Source organism: Artemia sp. Qi Xiang Cuo, chromosome 4, assembly GCF_049724085.1.
Source record: "Artemia sp. Qi Xiang Cuo chromosome 4, ASM4972408v1, whole genome shotgun sequence".
Classification (NCBI taxonomy): domain Eukaryota; kingdom Metazoa; phylum Arthropoda; class Branchiopoda; order Anostraca; family Artemiidae; genus Artemia; species Artemia sp. Qi Xiang Cuo.
Window position 1 is genome coordinate 41,879,252 of NC_142797.1, and position 16,879 is coordinate 41,896,130.

Genomic DNA, 16,879 nt, shown 5'->3' on the forward strand with positions numbered 1-16,879 from the left:
ATGTCTTTGAGTATGACAACCCCCTCTCCCCAGAGCCCTCAGGGCTAAGGTTGTAAGTTATGCTCTGGGGGCATGTAAGGGCTGTTGCCCTTTTTAATAGTCGAAAGCAATCGAATAGAGAATATCCCCCCACGACTATCATTTCCCCAAACACTTCCCATCAGTATTTTGATATGGCCATTTTGTTCAACGTAGTTGAAAATTCTGGAAATTATGTCTTTGAGGACTCCCCCCCCCCCAATAGCCCCAAGGGCAAGGGTTGTAAGTTAGGTCCTTGGGGCATATAAGGTTTTTTTTATAGAAATTGTTGTCGTAGAAGCTTCAAAAAGGGCTCATTCGATTGGAAATTGAGAGGACTAGTACCTTTTTTATTAGTCAAAAATGATAGGAGGGCAACTAACCCCCTCTCACACCCACCATTTCCCCAAAAACGTTCAATCAAAATTTTGATATAGCCATTTTGTTCAACGTATTTGAAAGGTCCGGAAATTATGTCTTTGAGTATAACAAATCCCCCCAGCCCTCAGGGCAAGGGTTGTAAGCTATGCCCTGGGGGCATATAAAGTTGTTTTAGAAAGTCTGTTCATATAAACCTCGGAGGGGGCTCAATGGATTGGTAATCAGACGCTTTACTGTACTTTTTAAGAGTCGAAGTGATCGGAGGGTAGCTCCCCCCCCCCACAAACGCGTCGTATTTTCCCAAAATGTATCTAATAGAAATCTTGAGATAGCCATTCTATTCAAAATAGTCTAAATATCATATAACAAGACTTTTTGGGTTGAAACAAACCTCAGAGATTGAGGGCAAGGGTTGTAAGTTATGCCCAGGGGGCACTTAAGGTTCTTATGGAAGGGATGGCTGTTTAACTTTAGAAGATGCTCGTTTGGTTGTAGATTGGAAGTTCTAGTTCTTTTTTAAGCGTCAAAAGTGATGGAGGGCATTTAGCCCTCCAGTATAAAAATCAGATTGGGATTATTTTATTTAAAATTGGAAGTTGTAGTGCAATTTTAAGAGTCAAAGTGATTTGAGACCAAACAGCCCCTCCCTCCACGCTCATAATTTGTCTTAACACCTTTTATCTTAACTTTGAGATAACAATTTTATTCATCGTAGTTGAAGATTTCGGAAATTATGTCTGTGAGGAAGTCACCCCCCTCCCTCTGGCTCTCAGAGAAAGGGCTGTAAGTTATGCCCTTGGGGCAAATGAGGTTCTTGTAAAAAGGGTGGTCGTATATGCTTTGGAGGGGACTCATTGGATTGTTAATCATAAGTTCTGTTGCCCTTTTTGAGATTCAAAATGATCAGAGCGCAGCTACAACCCCCCCCCCCACACACACACACAGAAACATGTCGTGTTTTCTCAAGATGTATCCAATACATATTTTCAAACAGTCCTTTTATTCAAAATAGTCCAAATATTATATAACGTGTTTTCTTGAGATGTATCCAGTAGACATTTTGAGACAGTCGTTTTATGAAAAATATTCCAAATATCGTATAACATTGCTTTTGAGGTTGATTAAAAAACCAGAGCCTGAGGGCGAGGGTTGTAAGTTATGCCCCTGGGGCATTTAAGGTTCTTATGGAGGGGATGGTTTTATAAGCTTTAGAGGTGGCTTTATTTGGTTGAAATTGAAAGTTCTAGGTCCCTTTTAAGAGTCAATATCTGATGGAGGTCAAGTAGCTTCCCCCACTCAACTACTACTCTTTTCACCAAATGCATCGGATTGAAATTGTGCGATGTGAATTTTGTTGTCAATAGACCAAAGAACATCCTCAAAGACATATTTTCCGGACCTTTAAGCTATGTTGAACAAAATATCTGTCTAGAAATTTTGATAGGATGTGTTTGGGGAAATTGTGGCCGCGAGAAGGGAGTTAGTTGCCCTCCAATCAATTTCGACTATTAAAAAGGGCACTAGCCCTTTCAATCTCCAAGTGAATGAGCCCTTTTTGAAGTTTCTACGACAATGCTTTCTATAAAAACCTTATATACCCCCAGGGCATAACTTACGACCCATGCCCTGAGGGCTGTGGGGCGTTTTTCATCCTCAAAGACCTAATATCCAGAACTTTCAACTACGTTGAACAAAACGGATATCTCAAAATTTTGATTGGATGTGTTTGGGGAAATGGTTGGCGTGAGTGTGGGGCCAGTTGCCCTCCAATCAATTTCGACTATTAAAAAGGGCCCTAGCCCTTTCAATGTCCAATCGAATGAACCCTTTTTGAATTTTCTACGACAACGCTTTCTATAAAAACCCTATATGCCACCAGGGCATAACTTACAACCCTTGCCCTGAGGTCTGTGTGTATGTGGGAGGGGGGTATCATCCTCAAAGACATAGTTTCTGAACCTTCCAACTACGCTGAACAAAATGGTTTTCTAAAAATTTCGATTAGATGTGTTTGGAGTAATGGTGGGCGGGAAAGGGGCGTTAGTTGCCATCCAATCACTTCCGACTATTAAAAAGGGCACAAGCCCTTCTAACTTACAATTGAATGAGTCCTTTTCAAAGTTTCTACAACTCCTTCGATACGAATTGCCCTAGTCTAAAACCAAAAAAAAATTTTTTATATATTTTATATAAAATATATTTTTTGTACTATATGTATATAATACATTGTGCCCACATCGTTCTTTACTTAGGCAGCGCTATTGCGCTGCCTAAGCTAAATAAGTTAAATAGTCTCTGAAAAAAGTAAACAGTGACAAAATAGTACAGATATAACGCCGTTTAAAGCTGGCTCTGATCCTTGCTGAGGCTTAAATTTGACGAAGAAATTAGAAAAGTGAATTACAAATATCGTACAGGTTGTGTTGTCAGGTAGCCAGTAGAATATTTAGTGTATAATCAAACAGTTCTTGGTAACGAACAGCAAGTAAGGAGCGACCCGCCTCAATAGTAACCGAAACTCTAAGAAACGGAATTTTGATACCAGTAGATATATCAAAAAAATCGGGTTTTTTATGCTGATTTCAAATATACAAGTTTCATCAAGTGTTACCCATCAAAAGTTACAAGCCTGAAAAATTTTGCCTTATTTTCAAAAAAAGGGGGAAACACCCCCTGAAACTGACGGCCTCGAGAGGTGGTTTTGTTGCCCTCCAATCAATTTCGACTATTAAAAAGGGTACTAGCCCTTCCAATTTCCAATCGAATGAGCCCTTTTTGAATTTTCTACGACAATACTTTCTGTAAAAACCTTATATGCCCCCCAGGGCATAACTTATAAACCTTGCCCTGAAGACTGTGGGGGGAGTGCCCTGCTCAAAGGTATAATTTCTTGAACATTAAACTGCGTGGATGTGTTTGGGGAAACGGTGGGCGTGAGAGTGGGGTCAGTTGCCCTCCAATTAATTTCGACTATGAAAAAGGGCACTAGCTCTTTCAATTTCCAATCGAACGATCCCTTTTTCCACCTTATATGCCACCAGGGCATAACTTACAACCCTTGCCCTGCGGGCTGTGTGTGTGTGTGGGGGGTATCTTCCTCAGAGACAGTTTCTGATCCTTTCAACTACGCTGAAGAAACTGGTTGTTCGCAAAATTTTGATTGGATGTGTTTGGAGAAATGGTGGGCGGGAGAGGGGCGTAAGTTGCCATCCAATCACTTTTGACTATTAAAAAGGGCACAAGCCCTTCTAATTTACAATTGAATGAGTGCCTTTCAAAGTTTCTACAACAACTCATTCGAATTTTATATAAAAATATATTTTTTGTATTGTATATATAATACATTGTGCCTACATCGTTCTTTACTTAGTCAGCGCTATTGCGCTGCCTATTATTGAGAATATTTTAATAGGAATACTGGTTTCTGAATGTCAAAATATGGTAAAAAAAAGTTGAATTTGAGCGTAAAGAAACTCTACTTCTTCTTTAGGAAATTTCGATTTTAGTATGTGAAACAAATGCACGTAAATGATCTCTTATTCATGAAACATTTTTATACAAAGTTATTTTTAGCATAAAGAGGCAAGATTTGTTATCGTCATGGTAGTGAAGAGAACCTAGGAAAGAGCAGTCTTTGTCCCACAGCAAAGGTTTTAAGAATTAAGAAAAGGTTAAGTTAAATAATCTCTGAAAAAAGAAGTAAACAGTTACAAAATAGTACAGATACAACGTGGTTTAAAGCTGGCCCTGATTCTTGCTGAAGCTTACATTTGACGAAGGAATTAAAAAAGTGAATTGCAAATATTGTACAGGTTGTGCTCTCAGGTAGCCAGTAGAATGTTTCGTGTATAATCAAACAGTTCGTGATGACGAACTGTAAGTAAGGAGCGATCCGGCTCAATTGTAACCGAAACTCTAAAAAAACGGAATTTTGACATCAGTAGCTACATCAAAAGAATCGCATTTTTATGCTGATTTCAAATATATAAGTTTTATGAAGTGTTACCCATCAAAAGTTACGAGCCTGAAAAAAAATCGCCTTATTTTTGAAAAAACTGGGAAAAACCCCCTAAAACTGATAGAATCTTAATGAAAATCAGATTCAGCTTCACACCATCAGATTCAGCATATCAGAAAACCCTACTGTAGTGGTTTCAAGCTCATATCTGCAAAAATGTGAAATTTTGTATTTTTTTGCCAGAAGAAAGATCACGGATGCGTGTTTATTTGTTTATTTGTTTTTGTTTTTTTCCCAGGGGTGATTGTATCGATCCAGTAGTTCTAGAATATCCTGAATGGGCTCATACGAACGGAAATTGTAAGTTCTAGTTCCCTTTTTAAGTTACCAAAAAAATTGGAAGGCAACTAGGCCCCCTCCCACGCTCATTTTTTTCCCGAAGTCAGTTAATCAAAATTTTGAGATAGCTATTTTGTTCAACATAGTCGAAAATTTAATAAATATGTCTTTGAGGATTACTTCATCCCCCACAGTTCCCGGGTAAGGACTGCAAGTTATGAATTTCGCCCATTGTTTACATATAGTATCGGTTATTGGGAAGCATACAGACGTTTTCAGGAGGGATTTTTTTCTGATGTAGGGCGCGGGGGGTCAGAGGATGGGGTTACGTGGGAGGATGTTTCCATGGAGGATGTTTTCATGGGGGAGAGATATTTCTACGAAGGGGGCGTCGGATTTCCCAGCATTATTTAAAAACGATCAAAATTAAATAAAAAAACAAGTTTTTTCAACTGAAAGTAAGGACCAACATTAAAACTTAAAACGAACAGAAATTATTACATATATGGTGGGGTTCGCCTCTAGTCAATACCTCGCTCTTTACGCTAAAGTTTTTTTAGTACTTTCAAAAGAGCTATCTATTCTAATTAAACGGCCTTTGTGATTCAGGGGTTTGTGATTCGAACAAATTTCGATCGTATCGTATCTGTCGTATCGTACGAAAAATGGTAAAAAAGCAAAATTAACATGCAAATTTCGTTTTAATTGTTCGTGACATTAAAAATTAAAACGAACAGAAATTATCCCTTATATGAAAGGCGCTGTACCCTCCTCAACGCCTCGGTCTTTACGCTAATATTTGACTCTGTCTCACAACTCTATTTTTTAAAATGATAAAAATAACTTTAGCGTAAAGAGCGAGGTGTTGAGGAGAGGACAGCTCCTTTCATATACGGAATAATTTCTGTTTGTCTTAAGTTTTAATGTCGCTCCTTACTTTCAGTTAAAAAACTCGTTTTTTTTTTTATTTAATAATTCTGTAATAATTGATTTTCCGGCTGTTAGGCATTAGACAGGCTAACTGTTGTGATTTTATTGCTTTAAAGGACTGTTTGATTCAAAAGCAGCTCATTGTAATTTTGCCGTCCTAGCTGAGTGGTTTGCGCGCTAGATTTGGAATTCTTTCTTTGAAGGGTGGGGTTCGATTTCTGGCGTGGCCGGTTATTTGGTTTAGGACGGGGGTCGGTGGCGTGACTCTGTAAGCTCAGCCAGGGTCGACTCAGCTCTAAATGGGTAGCTGGAGAAATCTAGGGAGGGTAAGCAGGAAGGGTATCCGAAAGCACAGGTTAGCTACCCCTCATCCCCCCATTGCACTTTCTGAATGAAGGGCCTTGAAACGGAGATCAGCACCGCCGGTTTAGACCTTAAGGGTCTAGTGCCGTATCCTTTTTTACCAATCTAATCTTGAAGTAAAAGGTACTAAAAGCTTCTATTCCGATCAGAGTCCGTCAAATCGACATCTCTTGTATGTGCTTGCACCAGATTTTATTATTTTACCAGTGCCTACAGTTTGCTAATTCTCTAGATTCTCCAATGGGCTTCTTCCAATGGGCTTCTGCAGACCAACCTTGGTTTAGGGGAATCTCTTTCTGATTTTTATATGTATGCATCAAGAGTTGAACCTAGACAAGGACATTGTTGACAAACCCCAGTAGGTTCTTCTTGATTCAGGTATTTTTCGTGGTCCTATTGGAAACTAAGAATAAAATAGGAAAAGAAAACTTTATCTTTCGCAATATCTGAAGTATATTGTGTTTTTAATGTTGCAGTTTAAAACGAAATTTGTTTTTTCAGGTTTCTTTAGACTTTCTTGTCCAAGTTGGACTGCCTTTCATTAAAATTGGATCAGGAGATACAAATAATTTCCCTTTGTTGAAAAAAGCAGCTAAAGCTAAACAGCCAATCATTCTTTCTACAGGTAAGGGAATTGTGCAAAATCAATTTGCTCCATTGGTAAATAATTTTTCAATCAGGATAGTATTGTTTCTTAGAGATCCTAGAGTGAAGACAATAATTGCCATGGCTCTTGAAATACTATGAAAGTGCCCAACATAACTACATCTTATTTTCTCATTAAGAACGAGGGCTTTGCAGGGCTGCAGCACTTCTTATACTGAGGATGAGTTTGGAGTGTAAGAAGGAAGACTACTTTGGCTTTTTGTTGTAACTTTGTTTCGAAAAATAAGAATATTCGAAAGAGAGCATAAAATTCGTGGCATCGTTCGAGCCAATTTGGAAGGTAAGTGCAAATTGAGAATGAGAAAAATAAAGAATCGGGATAATGATGAGAAAATAGCTTAACAAATGAAGGTGATGGGATTATCGAAACAGTTATTAAAATTCCCATCGCTGAGCTGAAAAATTAAGCCAGAAAAGTTGTTTGGATTACTTTCAATGAACATTATTTGCTCCAAAAATTTGGACTTCAGCTATTGCAAAAAGTATGATCAAGCAACAAAATTGCTTCAAAATTGTCTTGCATCGATCGGGTTAAAGAATCTAAAAAGAGGGTTTTATGGTCATAAATTAGGCTCTGAAAGTGACTTTGTGAACTTTAGTGAACTAAAGCCAACTTTGCTTGAAGTAGGGAGTTCTTCAAGTCACCCTCGGGGTTCTGTTGTTTAAAAGAGTAAAATGACTAAAGATTGAAAGAAATCAACAAAAAGATTAAGACTACAAAATGGTAAAAAAACAAAAATGGAAAAGAACTAGTAACACACCAGTCTCTTGATCCAGTCAAGACCACAATGCTTGGAAGCCATGAAAGCTCTTCTACAACATGTGCACAAGAAGCAGGACAATATGTGAATGAAGATTTTCTGTAGATGAAATCACTGGTTATTTGGTAGCTTGTGTGCTTTTTTGAAAAGAGATGTCTTGTATGCCAGGAATGATGCATACATAAAATGAACTGACTATATTGGTCATACAAGCTGCCTCTGTCATTTTTTGTGGACTCGATTCGTAATGTTTTATTTCCTTCATTTTGTGCGTGTTGATGAGAGAGAGGCACTTGTCTATTAGTCCTCCTGCTCTTAACAGTAAATTTTCACTAGTGCTTTCCTGAAAACAGTTCCCAGTTTGCATAATGTGCTTTAATTGTAATCCTTAAAAAAGGAATAGGCTAATCCTAAAAAAAGGATGTATGGAGTCAGGGCTGTACCCAGGGAGGCTAGAAATTTATTTTTTTAAATTGAAAAATTTTGGCTTAGTCAAAAGTAAAAAAGAAGGTCAAGACCCTTCCTCTAAATCCTTTTTCGCTTCCTTCTGTAAAAATCCTCCGTATTTTCCAGATCAGAAAAAGTTTCTACCCATAGACCAAGGAAGCACCTAAAAAGTCTTTCGGTTTTGTTTAATGTAGACTTTGTTGTTTAAGATAAACAAATTAATAACTGAATTAATGTTTGAAAACATGGGATGTTCTTAACACTAAGGAAATGCATAGAAATATGCAACCAGAACACGTAACGACTGTCACTTTATGTATATTCCTGTGCGGTCAAAATTTTCCGTGTTTTCAAATATATTTTCAACTCGTTAATTTATTTGTTCGTCTTACGACTATTTGGTGGTCCTATAGTGCGGGCGTTTTTTATTATTATTTAAGTTCCAGGTACATTTATTACTACTACTGCTACTACTAACACCTCACCAGTACTAAGTCGCATGAGGCCAACACAGCTGAGAACGGTCTCGGCCACAAAAACCTAATCAAAGCTTCACTCTTTACTCCTTCCAACGAAATTCTTTCCATAAAATCCTTCCTTATGACCTCTTCTCTCCCATTTCGAGAAGACCTGCTTTTTGTTTGGATCCAGATGGATCACTAAGCACAATATTTGGCAATCCGCTATCGTTGATCCGTCGAAAATGGCCTAGTCATCTTAATATTTTCTTTATTATAGCCCTAGGTAGTGGGGTCAAATCATATTTTGGTACAGCCTATTTTTTGATATACGGGTAGTCAAATGAGTACCTAAGACTGTCCTTAGTCAATTTTACTAGAAAAAATTTAACAAATCTTCCTCTGCCTTTCGAAACACCCACGTTTAAGAGCCATACTTAACTATCATCAAAATGGACTCCAATATTCTAACCTTAGTTCGTAGACTTCACTTCTTTCAACTTTTTCAAATACAAAGAAACACACTGTGCCTTGGCTATTTTACCGTTTACAATTTTTTAAATTAATAAACTTGCTTCACTTAACAATCAATCAATCATTTAATAATACTAAAAAAGCTATTACAAACGTAAGACTGTTACTTGACCCAGGAAGTTTGGCTTGTAGTGGGCCACACAATACAATAATAAAACACTGAACTTTTATAAAACACTAAAATACGTTCAATAAAATAACACTGGAATAAGACAAGGAGTTTTAACAGATAGAAAGGTTTCTGAAAATGATTTCCAAATAAGAGAAGAGATACATATAAGTTGGGATAGAATTCAAAGTAATAATACAAAAATAAATCCAGGGAGAAAAATTACTGGAGTGGAAAGACCCGCCGAGGAAGTGCCTTTGCAGAGAGAGATAGAGGGACATCAGAAGGGATGGAGTTCCATTGTTGAATGGATTGATAAACAGGAAACCTTTGAGCTGTTGTTGATGATTGTGTAGGTAAAGTAAACCTGCGAGAAGAACTACGCAAGGAATAGCGTAATCATGAAAGGTTATTTTTGTGTTTTTACAAAGCTCTCTCTAGCTTTTAACTTTCGAATTGTTGCTATATTTTGTTCCCCAAATAAGTTCTATCGAACTGTTATTGTTATCATGATCGTCGTTTCTTATTTTTATTTTTGTTGGCTACCTAACCCATAATATCTTAAATTGGTCTACCAAAAATTAAGTTATGCTTCGTAATTTTATGAGCATTTTATCTACCGACCAACCGTTTATCTCAGAGGATCTGAATAGTTTGAATAAGCTTGTTGGGATATAATGGAAACGACTTGCCCGGAATCTGGTTGTACTGTTTAACAACAGAATTGGAGCATCGGCATAACAGCTTTTAGATTATTGTCAAATCATGCTCTAGCGCTGTGAACCCGGCCCGCAGAATGCCTATTATTTTAGATTCCACAGTGCCCATGTAAAATAAACGGTTTTACCCCACGTTTTTGGTTTCCACCACTGTGGCTGAAAGGGGTTTTTCAACTTTAAAAAGATGAACATACCATAGAAATTCCTAGGTATAAGCTTGGCTGAATGGACCTAAACAGATGTATTATTAGCAACCGTTTTATTCAGCTGATAGAAGAGCTTTAGCAAAGGTCTTATTCCTGTAGGGTATACCCACTATATATAGATAATATAACCGCATATTATATTTGTATATAAATAGGCCTATAAAGTATATGGAAAATTTTATTTTGTATGATCACTTTGAAAATTACAGGGCATGTATCATAGGCCAAGGGCTACTCAAAGTATAAAAAAGATCTAGATCAAAAAGTTTCTAGTCCATGAACTCAGCCAAAAACCTTGAATTTGACTCTTTTTCGTAAAGCTGAAGCCATCCGAATATTATCATATCGCGGTCGCCGCGTGCAAACCTCGTATCTTCATAAAACCAATTTTTTTAAGGCGACAAGAAAAACTGATTTCGGTTCTTTTCCTATGAGCTAAGAGGCTGGGAGTTACACCAAAAAAATCATAAAAATCACAGGAAGGTGTTGATATAGTTTTATCACTATCTCGGGTAAGTTTGTTCATCAGACAGTACATACGTGGTTTGCTTCAGTAGCGTTTTGTTTATACGAGGTCTGTGCAGGCTACTTTTCGGTGCACCATTTTTATACGAGGTCTGTGCTCCATTTGATTTTCCCGAGAATTCGATACGAGGTATGTAGCCTATATTATAGGATATCATTTGATAGAAGATCGAGAGAAAATAAGATTGACGAAAGCACTATGACTTCGTATTTGTTAGTTTCATGACTTGGAATATAAAAAAAAAATTTTTTTAGACATATATCTGAAATAATCTCACCCAGGTGATAGAGTGCAAAACTAATTACGTCCTGACTCATTACAAAAACCAGCCAAGTCTTAGCTATCGACTGACTCGTTAAGCATTTATTTATTTATTTATTTATTGAAAAACCCGTCAAATCAACATACAACAAGACCAAGCACTTAAAAAAAAAAAGAAGACACAAACTGAACCAACAAAGAAAACGAATCACTGATTCACCGAATGAGCAGATGGGACCATTCGTGTAGATTTCGGCGTATTTTTCTATTATGCTTAGCTATTCGTCTAGCGACGGTGACGTCAGGGTCTGCGACTTTATAATTTTCAATTACATGCGAATTCCTATACCACGGACGTAGACGAAGCAAATACTTCGCAAACGAAAATACACCACTCTGATTATATTCTGGTCAGTTTTAGTGAGGAGTTTCCAGAAGGGCGTGGCATATAAAATGTGAGGAAGAGCGATGGCGTTATACAATCTTGCTAGAAGCGGCCGGTCGAGTCGGAGTTTGCACGATACAACTGAAGTGTAAGACGCTGAAATTCGTAGTTTAAGCTGTTCGAGGAGAAGTTTTCGGGTATGACGGATAGACGAACCTATGGGTAAACCTAGATAAATGAGGTGATCCACTGGCTGGACAGAGCTAGAACCAAGGGCAATGGTAGGAACACAGAAATCAGTTTTCCAATTGAATAGGATGATTTCCGATTTTGAAGAGTTGAACTGAAGTCCAATTTTAAGAAATTCGGCTTCAAGGATTTCGAAGATATCAACTGCCCGCTGAAGGGTTCGGTTAATATTCAGGATGTCGTCCGCGTAACATACCAAAGACAAGTTAGCAGATGACAGAATCAGCGAAGATGGACATTGATCTTGTGCATCAAGGACATAATTATTGACGCGCTCCTTTCTTGACTGGAAGTAGTCGGGTGCGCGGAATGGGGGTCAAACCCTTGTCAGGAGGTAGCTTCAGTCGGATCCGTAATCTAGAATACAGATTCCTGAGAGAACGAATGACAGCTAGATTCAGCCCATGTTTACCGGCCTTCAGAAGCACCACCGCATGGATTAGAGAGTCGAATGCACGTCTAATGTTGTGTCCTGCCAAAGAAAGGCTCTCTCCAGAAGATTTCGCATCTATCGAGACATTAGCAACGACTGTTAAGGCAACAGCACATCCAGTTCCTCGCTTGAAGCCGAACTGATGCAGCATAGTAGCATACTTTTGGAGTGTAGCATACTTTTTCGAGTTCCTGTATAAACAGTAACTCGGAAGAGCTTGCACAGTGACGTAGTTACAGTTATCGGACGGAATGCTTTACATTGAATTTCAGATTTTCCCGTTTTAAAAATGGGAGTCAGATCTCCGATGCGGAAATAGGGAGGAACATTCCCTTGAGAGAAAATCATCTGCATAAGCAGAGAGAGATGTGCCGTGAGAAGTTTACCTCCGTGTTTCAAGTGGATTGCACTGACTTCGTCAATGCCCGATGAGCCTTTCCATTTGAGTCTACAGATGGCATCTTCAACAGAGCGGGTACTGACGATAAAATCTACATCGGGATGAGAAGATACAAACTGATCTAAGGCAGCCTCGTAAGATTGTTCGATGGAGGGGTCAGGAGCCGAGAACTCCGATTTGTAATGGGCATACCATTCATCTTCAGGGATGTCTGCTGTGGTGAAGAAGAATTTTTTGCAGAACGAGAGAGAAACTTGAAGATCATATTTCTATCTTGTTTGGCACGGGCAGAATAATGATTGACTAGATTTTTCTGATCCCGAGCCAGGGCCTTACAAAACTTTCGCTTCATTAAAATCCGTATGCTGTTCACAAGACCCATATTTGGACGTTCACACTCTTTCCATACTGAAAACAAAAATTTTGCTTAACTACATGAAATGAAGAGATCTGGATTTGACGACCACACGGGAATGATTCCTTTACGAATTCGTTGCAAAGGAACGGCTTGTTTTTCTGCGAAGCGGAGAGCATGGCATATTTCTGCCTAATATATATCTAGACAAATCGAAACCTCTATTTGAGGTAACTGGAGTGACTTCTGAAGGAGATAAATTGGGACGCTGATTTTATTCAGGACTGAATCTACAGAATCGATGAATAAGGCTTGATCAATTTTCGACCAGTTACGACGGTGTCGAGGTGCTGAAGGAGCAAGAGGTGTAGTTTGGTGATCAGAAGATGGCATACCGACAGAGCAAGCTATAGAAAGATTATCGGACAACTAATAATCAGACAAAGCTTTAATTGTGTCACCTCGCGGATCTGAAAATACTACGACATGGTCCAGGCTGGAGGTTTGTAAAGACGTGTAAATATTCGTAATATCAGACGATTTATCTAAAACACACAAAAAATCCATAAATAAACCTTTAACCAATATTGTACGTGGTGACGCTTGAGAATTCGGCTCTGACAGATTACAATTAAAGTCACCGGCTATAATGCAAGGTAAACCTAAGTGTCGAATTTTGTCTATACATGAAGCTAGTTTTTCACAAGATAGCGCAAATTTACGCTCGGACTGATCATTATTGTAGTCTGTGGGAAGATACACACTAATTTACACAGAACAATCCACTCTCATAGCTATATAATAATCATTTGCTTCGAAGATACTAAAGCGGAGAGCTGATTTCACAAATGAAACAAATCCACCCGGCGGCCGGCCTCAGCTGTTTAGCCGTCAAGTCGTAGTATAATCAATTTACTCATCGTCAAGCGCGAGTTCGTTCGGATCAAGTTTTGTAAAAATATCTTCCAGGGGACAAATAGCACTAAACTCAGAACAGAGCCTTTTCGGAAACGAAAGCTTATTAATAAAAGACCCGTGTATATTCCACGATAAAAGAGTTAGTGACGAGGTCCTTAGTTCGAGGGTTTATGGTTTTTCGGGCACTTCACACTGTAGCAAGTATGACCCTGCTTATTGCAACCAATGCAAAAGGCTGCCTTCTGACACGGGGTATCTTACGTAGATTTATGATCGGCAGAGCCGCATTTGGAACATAATGAACCGTTTTTACAATCTGTTTCTAGGTGACCGATTGCGTGGCAGTTAAAGCAGCGCTGAGGCAAGAACACGAACTCTTCAACTGGGAGGCGTTTATATCCGATTTTCACTGAGACTTTGAGAAAGGTATCGAGGTCATTTTGTGTCGGAAAGTAGACTTTAAATGTTCGAGTCATGCAACACTCTAGGGTTTTATTGCACTAGGGGATTAGCTGTTTAAGAGACTGTTCGTCTAAATCCTCTGGCACTCGCATGATCGCAGCTAAAAAAGCAGGTTCCTTGAGGGAGATGTTGAGCGACGGTTTCGCACGTTTAGCTGCATCCACTATCTGGCTCGCGGTTTACTTGGAACGAACCACGAGTTTCCACTCGGTATTAGAGCGGCGTAACTCGGTTAGACCGCCGTCTGGACATAGGCACACTTTGTCGATAAATGCTTTGCTTTCGTTTGCGCATTTTAAGTATGTTGGAGGGTCTTTAAGTATCACAGAGTAAAGCGGCCTCGGGGGTGCGGTTTGGGACGATTGAGATTTATCTGGCTGGGTGACTGTAGAGCGGCTAGTATTTAGCCTAAATCTATCGAATTTTCTAGAGATTTTATTTACTTTGGACACCACTGTAGTGTGAACTACCTCACCGAGGGCAGGTACTTCACACGGACTAAATATCACAAATTTCGAGATTTCGACATTTTGTTTTGCCGCAGAGACTAGCGACTTGCACATATCAGTAATTTTGTCCTCATCTTTGGCATACGAAACCATCCGCCTTTGAATGTCCAACTCGCTGTGAAGGGTCTTCTTAGCTTGTATGATTATATCATGTTCGAAATAGTTTACTGCGCTTTTGCACAATCTGATCGAATTTCACCCCTTCAATTCTTCAGCCTTCCTTTTCAGTCTTCACTTTCACACAAGTCACCCCTTTTCAGTCATCACTATCACACAAAAACAGTCGAATTCCGTCGAATCACACAATGTTGGGAATCAAGGAATTGTTGGGACCCGCTCGTTAATTTTCCACAATTTAAGAGTAGCTAAATACCAGCATGTATATACGATACTTGTGGTTGGAATTCTATCCTCTTCTGATTATTGCCTAGTGTATTTTATCAGTGTCGCGGCTGCGCAAAAATAGTACAGTCCTCAAAGGCAATTAAATCATTTTGTCTTGATCTCATTACTTACAAAGTAAGTAAATCCCAAGGGAGTTTAAATTCAAGCTTCAAGAATGTCAATAACAAAAAAATAAAATACGCCAATTATAAATCTCATTAGGAAATCACAAAGGTTGGAACCTTACTTTATTAAAAGATTAATGTCAAAAAGCAAGGTGTTAACCCAACGAACTCTCAATCAAGACTGATTGAGAGATGCAATATACCCATTTTCCAAGACATTGGAAAATGGGTATATTGCATCTTGTTTGAACTGTAGTCACGCAAAGATTTTTCATCATTATTATTTGAGAATTAATATGGGTCAATGGTGCTTTTAACAGTCCCAAACCCTGCATCTCACAGGCAACGTTTACCAGAAAGGTTGGACTTGTTTGAACTGTAGTAATGGTACCATTTTCACCTTGTATGATACGAAGAGCAAAGTGGAATTTCTAGCTGTAAGGTAGGCATGTTATATCTTGTTTGAACAAGAATAATGGAATGATTTTCAATTTGACCCACTGCAGAGCCAGAGTGGCTCCTTAAACACAGTCATATCCTCCCACCCCCAGGGCCACATCTAACATGAGAGGTGCTCTGGTTGCCCCTGGTTTGAATGGGAATCATACAAGGATTTTCAACCTACAATATTGAAGACACAAATGGGTCTGTTACTCCTCTAACATCACACCCATTTCAAACTTTTTAGCAAAAGACAGGCTGGCTCTTTTTTCTCCGATGGTTTTGAAGCTTGCGGTGCACTTACCTTGGCCCAATGGGACATAAGAATGATGCTGTACAGAGCTATGTACCCCTTTTAGATCCTTCTACACAAGCAACTTCGATATGCTTGGAACTTATGGGTTGAGGGGATAGATTTTCAGCACAAATGTGACTTCTCCTTTCCTTTCCAGCAGAAAGGAAAGTAGAGGGAGTTCCATTCCATTCTGTTGGAGAGTAACCGGATCTATTTGAACTGTGATAGGCACATAGCTACAACGAAGCATATTGGCCGCCCCCCCCCTCCCCCAAGAAATTATATATCATCGAATTGTTTTTCAGTCAAGGTGCTAGAGTGCTTCAAAATTTCAAATTTTGGGGATTCCCCAAACTATGAACAGTTGAAACTTACTAGCACCTGGTCTGTGAAGGTCAAAGTTTTAACCTTTCTTTACTTTTTGTAGAAAGTCTGTTTTGTTTTCAAACTTACTGGGAATCTCAATAAATTATTTTTTTTATTTCTAATTTCTGTCTACTGCTCTTATTCTAATTTTCTTTTTCTTTTCTTTTTTAATTAGGAATGCAGCATGAAAATACAATCCGAAGAGCAGTTGATATTATTATTGGGCACAGTAATTCTCCCTTAGCTCTTTTGCATTGTGTTAGTGGTTATCCTCAATCACCTAGCGAAACCAACTTAAGTCTAATTCCAAAATACAGAGAAGAATTTCCTAACTTAATGGTCGGATATTCTGGACATGAAGAAGGCACTGCCATAACCTTAGCTGCAGTTGCCCTTGGGGCGAAAATTATCGAAAGACATGTAACCGTCGATAAGACAATGAAAGGAACAGACCACAAGTGCTCCCTTTTGCCTGAGGAATTAAAACAGCTTATTCAGGAGGTAACTTACTTTAATTGACCTATTTAGATTTATCCCCTTCTTTCATGTCTATCTATACACTTTGTTTATTTAGCGTAAAAAAGAAGTTATTTATTTGTTGAACATGCTGAAAAAAGATACTGAACGAAGTCAAGTGCGAACATAAAATGTCAAAAAGTAGTTCCCTGATCAAGTGTGAGTTTCTGAGATGACAAAAAGTTGGAGTCTTATAAGGTTTGATCCTGTTTTCTGGCGGCCGAAGGCCTGAGTTGCCGACCATACCAAACAAAGTGAGTGAAGAGGGGTGATGTATGGCTATATTTGTCAATTCTGAAGGTCCTCACAAGGGGATGGAAGTATGAAAAATCCACCTTCGCTAAACATTGGGAAATACCTCGACG

The 16,879-nt window shown here is 38.7% G+C and overlaps 1 protein-coding gene across 2 annotated transcripts in view; it reads left to right on the top strand.

Moving 5' to 3' along the window:
* NANS (N-acetylneuraminic acid synthase) overlaps positions 1-16,879 on the top strand; it is a 121,064-nt gene that overhangs the window by 88,840 nt on the left and 15,345 nt on the right. The window contains exons 3-4 of one of the 2 annotated variants that reach the window (XM_089088307.1): positions 6,491-6,614; positions 16,174-16,499. In XM_089088307.1, the coding sequence (XP_088944433.1) occupies positions 6,491-6,614; positions 16,174-16,499 (450 nt within the window). The remainder of the gene's footprint in view (positions 1-6,490; positions 6,615-16,173; positions 16,500-16,879) is intronic. The other variant, XM_089088306.1, reaches the window with a different exon arrangement.